The sequence below is a fragment of the Triticum aestivum genome, chromosome 7D (genome assembly GCF_018294505.1).
Source record: "Triticum aestivum cultivar Chinese Spring chromosome 7D, IWGSC CS RefSeq v2.1, whole genome shotgun sequence".
Taxonomy (NCBI): domain Eukaryota; kingdom Viridiplantae; phylum Streptophyta; class Magnoliopsida; order Poales; family Poaceae; genus Triticum; species Triticum aestivum.
The window spans coordinates 15,838,960-15,847,649 of NC_057814.1; the positions used below are offsets into that span (position 1 = coordinate 15,838,960).

The 8,690-nt window shown below is 45.7% G+C and overlaps 2 protein-coding genes across 2 annotated transcripts; one reads left to right on the forward strand and one right to left on the reverse strand.

The window, feature by feature from the left end:
- The first annotated feature begins 2,408 nt into the window (after positions 1-2,408).
- Positions 2,409-4,081, forward strand: LOC100682414 (dolichyl-diphosphooligosaccharide--protein glycosyltransferase subunit DAD2). The gene is made up of 6 exons (XM_044582592.1): positions 2,409-2,620; positions 2,796-2,896; positions 2,997-3,044; positions 3,488-3,575; positions 3,666-3,709; positions 3,792-4,081. Exons 2-6 carry the CDS (start codon positions 2,816-2,818, stop codon positions 3,873-3,875), a joined length of 345 nt encoding a protein of 114 aa, XP_044438527.1. The 5' UTR covers positions 2,409-2,620; positions 2,796-2,815; the 3' UTR covers positions 3,876-4,081.
- A 764-nt stretch (positions 4,082-4,845) lies between these two features.
- LOC123170626 (uncharacterized) lies at positions 4,846-6,592 on the reverse strand. The gene has a single exon (XM_044588457.1). The coding sequence runs from the start codon at positions 6,590-6,592 to the stop codon at positions 5,075-5,077; it is 1,518 nt and encodes a 505-aa protein (XP_044444392.1). The 3' UTR covers positions 4,846-5,074.
- Between the last annotated feature and the right edge of the window lie 2,098 nt (positions 6,593-8,690).

The following is an 8,690-nucleotide window of genomic DNA, read 5'->3' on the forward strand; positions in this document are numbered from 1 at the left end:
AAGAGGGCCCAGAGATACCTCTCCGACAATCGGGGTGACAAATCCTAATCTCGATCTATGCCAACTCAACAAACACCATCGGAGACACCTGTAGAGCACCTTTATAATCACTCAGTTACGTTGTGACGTTTGGTAGCACACAAAGTGTTCCTCCGGTATTCGGGAGTTGCATAATCTCATAGTCATAGGAACATGTATAAGTCATGAAGAAAGCAATAGCAATATACTAAACGATCAAGTGCTAAGCTAACGGAATGGGTCAAGTCAATCACATCATTCTCTAATGATGTGATCCCGTTAATCAAATGACAACTCATGTCTATGGCTAGGAAACATAACCATCTTTGATTCAACGAGCTAGTCAAGTAGAGGCATACTAGTGACACTTTGTTTGTCTATGTATTCACACATGTACTAAATTTCCGGTTAATACAATTTTAGCTTGAATAATAAACATTTATCATGATATAAGGAAATATAAATAACAACTTTATTATTGCCTCTAGGGCATATTTCCTTCATAAATTAGTTAGCAACAAACCACATTTTCATCACACCTCCCAAGGTAGTATACATATGTATGTAACACATTTCGGCAGCCATAATTGGATGATTAAATTGCAATACCATATAGGATTGGCTCACTCCATAATTATGGAACACTCCAGCCACCAAAGAAAATCAATGCAAAAATAATAATAGTCCAACAATGTCAAACCATGAATTATATTCTAGATTTTCATGTGTGCATATATACCATTCCATCATCATCCAAGAAGTAGTCCCAATCTCTACTGGTTATAACATTTTTCTGCCATAATCAAATAAGCGCTAGATTGAGAGAATAAATATGCATGGGCCACTGGTATGGAGAGTCTGGGAAAAAAGAATATTAAAAATCACTAAGGAACATGAGGTGTCTCTATGTCAGTATGTGCAAATATGTCTCTCTGTCTTATCATAATGATAAGACCTAAAAATGGAAACAACTGCCGATGCAACATGGTGCGTATTTATGCTCTCCAATGAACAACTAGACAACAAAACAAAATTCAGTGATTCTCGTCCAATGTATGATCTTAGCTGCATACTAGAATGAACACTATACATCATGCTATCAACAATTGACTTACCGAAATGACTTCACATTCTATCTTGGATGTGTATGACACACACACACACGCGCGCGCGCGCACATACACACAAGTCATGACATGAAACCGCAATCTGTTCTAAATAATAATTGGCTTGAAATCGGGATGAAACGGCGTGTACATGAATGCATGCCAACCAAAAGATGAATAAACCTACGTATGGAGAGACAATGCATCATGTGGATGTGCTTATATACACGGAATCATCTTTCTCGAAGTAGCAACATAGAAGCTGTAAGAATGGACACGCACTTTTCTAACCAAACCAAGGAACTAGTGAAGCGCGAGGATCTCAGTACAAATGAACAAAAGAAAACAAAAATAGTTGTGGTAGTCATTTTTCAAGATGTCGATGAACTAGTATCCATGTCTCTACACTTGAGGGTGCACACACCTGAGTAATTAAGAAGTATGACAAGTCTCAAAAACAAAACCATAAGGAACAAGCTACCAACACAATGCAAATTTAGGCATTGCTAAACCACAAACCATGTTGGGATATAAAAGCCTTTGGTAAGTTGCTCCAGGCTGATGTAGCTAGCACAACTTACTCACGATGCTCCTGTTACTGCAATGTAAACAAAGATCACAGATGATTGATGGAGATGAACAAAGCCTGCAAAAGAGTGGAAATCTTCAATTTGTAAAATAAAACATCGTTACGACATGGCCTAAAGCTCTAGGTAACCAAAGGCATCGGAAAAGACACATCCCATTTGTTTCTTTGTGCCCTAAGGACATTCAATCATCTGCATCGTGCGGCATTAACAATTCTTGCACTTACTATCACGTTCATTCCTGTATGCACCTCGCTTGCATATTGTAGTGAATATCATGAAGAAGTGTGTTATATTCATCACCGATCATTACATTTTGTAATGCAAATGAAAACCTTCGGTCCTGTTCCCATCAAGGATTGTTTACTGTGACGAAACATAAGAATATATAGGAAAACAAAATTAATTACATACATCATATGGTCTTGTGAAACCTTATGCACAAAAATTATATGTTGATTGTTTCTACTACTTTGGTCGAAATATGTATATGTTACTCAATTATGTCTATGATCATCTCCTAGATGTTTGAACCATGGCTTATTCAGGCAATCTTTGCGGTGCAGACCCCTCGGCAACACCAGCACAGCCGGGCATCTAGCGTCGATGGGCCCTGGAAGTTGGCCGAGCTATCACCACACACCGCGCCCGAGCCAATTTATTTGAGTAACACACATCTTTTTTGAGGATTTTCTAGGAACACATTGTCACTGTTGAGGGCAGTCAAAGAAAACAAACACTTCGAGATCAATGGGCTCAAGTCTCAGGGCCGGCTGGGCCCGGAAATCGCCCCATCCACTCCCATCGGCGCGATAAACCGCAGGAAAGAAAAGGAAAATCCCAAGCCAAAGCTGCCGGAGCTCGCAATTCTCACCTCTGAATCTTCGCGTCGTCGTCTTCACAGCACAGGTCAGTCTCCTCTCCCTCCCACAGATCTCTGTCGCCCTAGGGTTCAAGCTCCCCTAGATCCTCCCGCGTCCCACCCTGCACCCTCCCCCTTCCCCTCCCGGACCGCCGGATCTGGGAGCCGTGCTGTCCATCCTCCCTCCGCCGTGATCTGATTCCTCGAATTCCGATTTACCAGCTCGAAGCGGGGAAGCAAGGATGCCGAAGCCCGCGGGGGACGCCAAGCTCCTGATCCAGTCCCTCACCAAGGCATACGCCGCCACGCCCACGAATCTCAAGGTAAATTTCGTTTTCTTTCCCCAGTACTCGTATTTTCTTTCCTCTGCCGCTGGCGGCTGCCGGGTTACTGATGTGCTTCTCGACTTCTCGTGCTCCGCAGATCATTGACCTGTACGTGGTTTTCGCCGTCGCAACTGCCCTGGTTCAGGTAATTTTCGATGCTTTCCGGGGACTCGCGAGCCCTGATTTGGGATGGAGAAGAGTAGCATACTGAGTTTAGGATATTCATTAGGCGTCATAGCGCCATAGCTGGTGGTCTGCTAGAACTATGCACTGATTCCATGGTGGCATGTGTCTTGTATGCTTTTTATACAAGATTTCATCATCTTTCAGCAGCAGTGGGCTTTCAGGTTGCAAGAATCTGATGCACCTAGTAACAGTGTCTGATATGCGTCTAGCCACATTCTTTGGTTCGGGCACTTGTTTGTGCTGACTGACTGTTGGCCAGATTCTTTCAGCAATTTCCATCTGAGCAAATGTTTTTACTCGCTGGCCTTGTGTCCCCCCTAGTTGCAATATAAACCATGGCTTGGTATGGTAGCACAGAGCCATTTGCAAGCTTCTGAAATGCTCTTGTATGTGGCAAAACAGGTCGTTTACATGGGAATAGTTGGGTCATTCCCCTTCAACTCTTTCCTGTCTGGTGTCCTGTCATGCATTGGAACTGCAGTGCTTGGTGGTAGGAATTTCTTTCTTTTACCCCTCCAGATTGAGTTCATTCTTCCTTGTCTCCAGGATATGTAATATATAACTGTCAATGTTTTTACAGTTTGCCTCCGTATCCAAGTCAACAAGGACAACAAGGAATTCAAGGTAACTATACTTCCACTGTTACATCATGCAAATTATTCTTTGGTTTCAGGCATAACATTGTATTTCTAAACATCATCTGCAGGATCTTCCCCCGGAAAGAGCCTTTGCTGATTTCGTCCTGTGCAATCTGGTGCTCCACCTGGTGATCATGAACTTCCTCGGATGAGCAACTGTCATACAAGCTGTCGAGATTTTGTAGCGTCCTAATGTCTAAGACTGTCAGCATGTTAGATATTCATGTGGCATCATACACAGCTATGTAATCCGAGAGTTTCTCTATGAACTATAAGAATTCAGTGGATTTAGCGTTAACTTTGTGGAACATGACAACTTATTTGAGGGAGTGAAGGCTGGGAGAAGTGATCACTTAAATATTATCATTGTTCACACCTGATGCTGTGCAGAAAAAAATTTAAGGGACGTGCTTAAATGCACATCTGATGGCTGCAATGCACATGGATCAGTAAACCTGAATTCAGATATGGCATAACGCTTGTAGCCAACAGCGAAATATGAGATACAGCTTGTGTTTCATGGAACGTTGCAACTCTCTTCAGGCTGATTGAGAGAGAAAACCTCAATCCACTGAACATATATTGTACCAATAGTCCTCGCCATCCAATCTGAAGTTGCAAGACCAGCTATACATTAGCATTCCCCCATCTCATGTTTTGATAAACATTTTCTTCTTGTGTCTTCAGGCTTATTGTTTGTTTGGAAGACAATCCAGAACCACTTGACATCACAGTAATGGTCTGATTGAACATATTAATAGAGTAGTGAATTGTTCATGATCAAACAATACAAAAAATATTCACACTGCAATTTTGTGTTTAACGGAACCCAACACTCAATACTCAGGAGAACACCTACAAGTATCCATGATTACGAAGACCAGTGACACATTAGCATTCTCTCATCAGAACTTGCGAACAGTTTGCTACTTGCTGCGTCTTCAGGCATAGTTTTTGCTTGGAAGGCACCTGATGAACACATGCTGCTCTGGCTGAACATGTTGGTTCAAAATAATTTCCTAAAATTCATTCATTCACATTAACAGAGTAGTTAGTGTTTGCAGTCAGACAACATATAAAGATAATCCATTTCACACACTGCAATGTTGTGGGGTAGTAGAATTCAACACTAAGCACTGAACTCTGAACACTGAAACAGCGATAAGTATCAATTGATTTCTAAGTCTCAAATTGAAGAAGGCCAATATCCATCTAGAATTTGCAAACAGAAGCAACATCACAGCATCTGACACCAAACCAAGCGACCTTCCCCTACTTCTAAACTACTTGGAATCTTAGCAATCCTAACGGGCCTGTCAACATTATCACTCCAAAGCCACCTCTTCTGCCTCTAGGCATGCAGCAATTCAGCAGGCAAGGATGCAGGGTCAAGCTCCCAGCAATCACCACGAGGCAGCGTCGAGGCCTCACCCTTGGAGACTTTCCTCGCCGGTGTCTGATGCGAAAGCAACCCAACATCGCCCTCCCGGAGGTACTGAACGGCACGGACACCGATCTCGCGGCGGGCAAAGATGCTCCTGAAACCCTCCACCTTCTCCAGGTAGCCGAAGCTGATGCCGTGGACCTCACTGTACCCGCTAAGGAACACCACAAAGTCATACTTGGGCCTCCCGGTGTCGGCGTACTCTCCGGCATGGAGCGCCCAGACTGACCCCTTTTTGGGGTAAACACGGTATGCCTCCCTTGCCACCCTCTCGCAGGCGACAAGATGCGAGAAGACGTTCACCGAGTGCACGGTCACTTCTCTCCCGACCTTGAATGCCCCACATGGCTTCCCCTCCTTCCCGTCAGGCTGGTGCTCCAGCCACCGTATCTGGGCACGGAACTGCCTGCCCGGCGATGCCGTCTCCACCAGCGCATAGTGCCGCGGCATTCCATCGTCGTCCCCATACAATGCCCAGACCTGGCCTCTCTTGAAGCACTTCTCCATGCGGTCGGCGTCGAAGTTGTAGAAGTCTGAGTCCTCCACAGCCATCTGCCCCGAGTGATAGCTATCCGGCTCCTCCTCGGGCACCTCCAGTTCCGACGGCTCGTCAGAATCGCCACTGGATGAGCTCTGTGCGGCCCTCTGGTCTTTCCCTTTTCTCTTGGCGAGCTGGAGCTGCATCTCGGCGAGCGTCTTCTCCGCCTTGTGCTTCTTGGGCGGCGGAGGAGGGGGCACCTCGGCGGCGAGGAACGACCGGCGGCAGGAGGGGCAGGTGAGGCGGAAGCCCACGTACTGCCGGTCGAACTCGTGGAGGAGGCGGCAGCCGGCGCAGGCCGTCCAGAAGGTGGGCGGCGCCTCCCGCTCCTCCTTGAGCGCGGCGTAGGCGTCGGCCGCGCGGCGGAGCGCCTCCTGCGCCGCCGCGGCGGCCGCGGGGTAGGAGGAGGCGCCGTCGCCGGGGCGGAGGGATCTGGAGAGGGACTTGTAGTGGCGCCGGATGGCGTCGGGGTCGCTGGCGAGGGAGGACTTGGGGTCCTCGGGGAGGAGGAGGGTGGCGCGGGGGGAGCCGGCGTCGGCGAGGAGGACGGAGGTGGCGGCGAGGAGGACGGAGGCGGCTGCGGAGTCGGGGTCGAGGCGGGCGGCGCGGCGGGCGTGCCTCTGCGCGGCGCGGAGGCGGCCCGCGGAGAGGTCGGCCTCCGCCTGCGCCAGCGCCGCGGCCGCCGTGGAGGTCGGCGAGGAGGCGTCGCCGGGCATCGTCGTCGGCCGGGGGCGGCGGCCGCCGGCGTGAGGGTTTGCTCGCGGCTTTGGTTGGGTGGGTTCGGTCAGGGCTTGGGCTTTGGTTTGGAGTGAGAGTTGAGTAAGGCAGCTTTGTGTCGTAGGTGGGCTGGGTCGTCTTTGTTTGGGCTTTATGTAGAAAACTAACATCTGCAACCAACGTCCAGGCCTGTGAATGGAGATTTCATTTTTTGCGATTGGCATTTTGTTTGTTCTAACCAGATTTTGCATATTGTTTTTTCATAATCTACTTGTTTATATGGTTTAGTGTCGATCACTACCTTTTGATTATATTTCACGTAGAAATGATCTGAAGTCATCTGTGCTTGCCGATCAGTTTCCAGGTCGGGTCATCCGCGGACCAAGTATGAAGTCGACGACTATGTGAGAGTATAACCTACAATGGAGATGGAATAGAGAAATTATCAAAAACATATTGTTTCTGCACAGGCATGAAGATATAGACCTTTGGTTTGTACGGGCAGGGAGTGCCGGATGTTGTCTGGACAAGGTGGCATGGGAGGTGTTTAGCTGACATGGCTCAATAGTGCAGATATGCCTTTCAAAGGGCACCCATTCAATGCAGTTTATCTTACCCCCTTCCCTCCACCCCACCTACAAAATTAGCTATACGAGGTGGTTGGGCTTGGGCTAGGGTCGCGGATTAGGTTAGTTCTAACAAGCCAGATGGTTGGGCTAGGGGTAGGGCATGGATCAGGTTAGTTCTAACAAGCCACATTGGCAGCTAAACTATGCATGACCGTCACAAATTTGAGGCATGTCTCCACTAGTTCATGAATGGTCTACATGTTACAACCTCCTCGAAAAGATCGACGTCCCGATACAGTTGCATCCTATATTCCCTCGTCTGAATGTTATCTCCTTTTGTATCCCTGAAACTGCTTTCCTTGATGCAAGCCCTACTTAAACCCTAAGAGCCGACACCTCCTCTCTCTCTCTCTCTCTCTCTCTCTCTCTCTCTCTCTCTCTTTGTGTGTGTGTGTGCTTGCGCAATATACCATTTTTAGTTCCTCCAATCCAAGAAAACCAGCCAATATCACGAAAGAAACCTTCAAATAGACATGGATCCAAATACTTGTTTACTTGCAAGTTGCTCGTTCTTTAATTAAAAAAATTCAAAACATTAATTACCTGCATAAACATTTGGAAGTAAGAAATTCAATGGATACTCTTGACCTTGACCACCAAAAATCTAATACTTTTTTCCGGAAAGGTGCCCCTATCATTGGCATCAGTTCAAGAGGCCATGGCTTTATGGTGAGAACATTGTCAAGGTAGACGAAACCTTCCAATTTCCTGTCTCGAATGCTCCATAAAGTAGTCCAACGACCCCATTACATAATATCCAATGTAAATTGGTCATTTATTCATTTGGCAGTTGACATATTGTTTGAGTTTCTTCTGTTGATGGGAGTATACCAGAGCATGTGCAGTATGGTCTAAAGGTGTAAACTTGAAAGCCAACGACAAGGTTGTCATTCTTGGGCTCCAGCTTTCCGTTCGAACCATGGCCCAAAATCCCAAATACCTACGATTGAAACAAATGTGTAATATTGTACGTTTGTATTTAAAAATGATTAAATTAATACATTGTGTCTGAATAAAGATACTCTTTAATGTTCCAGGCAGAGCTAGCTTGTGCTTGGCATTTCATGGTGATACTTTGCAAATTAAAAGCTCGAAACCCTGCCTGCCCATGGTATCAAATCCAATGAGGTCTGATCAATGGTTGCCGTCTCTTTCTCTTCTTCAAAAAGTGGCATGACCTTCCTTTTCATGCACATAACTCTAGGTAATATTAATTACTATAAAGTTTACTGTTTTACCACATGTCTTGACGGACAAATTTGGATGTTTTGGAAAGAATAAAACTATTTTTTTCAACAAGTGTGCAAACATGTAGCTATTGATCGATTTGCCTTCATAAGAATGAAGGATCATATTTTTTTAGGGGAATCTTATTCCTTGGCACATGGCATACATCATATGGTATCTTTCCATGTCATATGGTATCTTTCCATGTGTCACCCAATGACATATCCACATTTTGCTGTCAACCAACACACATCTCTTGCATAACACAATTTTTTTTAAACAATACCTAATAAATAATACATAGTTTCCTTCAAATTATGACCTTCTCACATACAATCAAACATGAGAATACTTGGTTTTACATAATTTGGGACTTCAAAATAAATATGTGGTAGCAGATCCAATTTTTACA

Coding starts and splice junctions, on each gene's coding strand:
- LOC100682414 (XM_044582592.1), top strand. CDS start 2,816: ATGCCGAAGCCCGCGGGGGACGCCAAGCTCCTGATCCAGTCCCTCACC. Junction 2,897..2,996: donor CCACGCCCACGAATCTCAAG/GTAAATTTCGTT, acceptor CGTGCTCCGCAG/ATCATTGACCTGTACGTGGT. Junction 3,045..3,487: donor TCGCAACTGCCCTGGTTCAG/GTAATTTTCGAT, acceptor GTGGCAAAACAG/GTCGTTTACATGGGAATAGT.
- LOC123170626 (XM_044588457.1), bottom strand. CDS start 6,592: ATGTTAGTTTTCTACATAAAGCCCAAACAAAGACGACCCAGCCCACCT.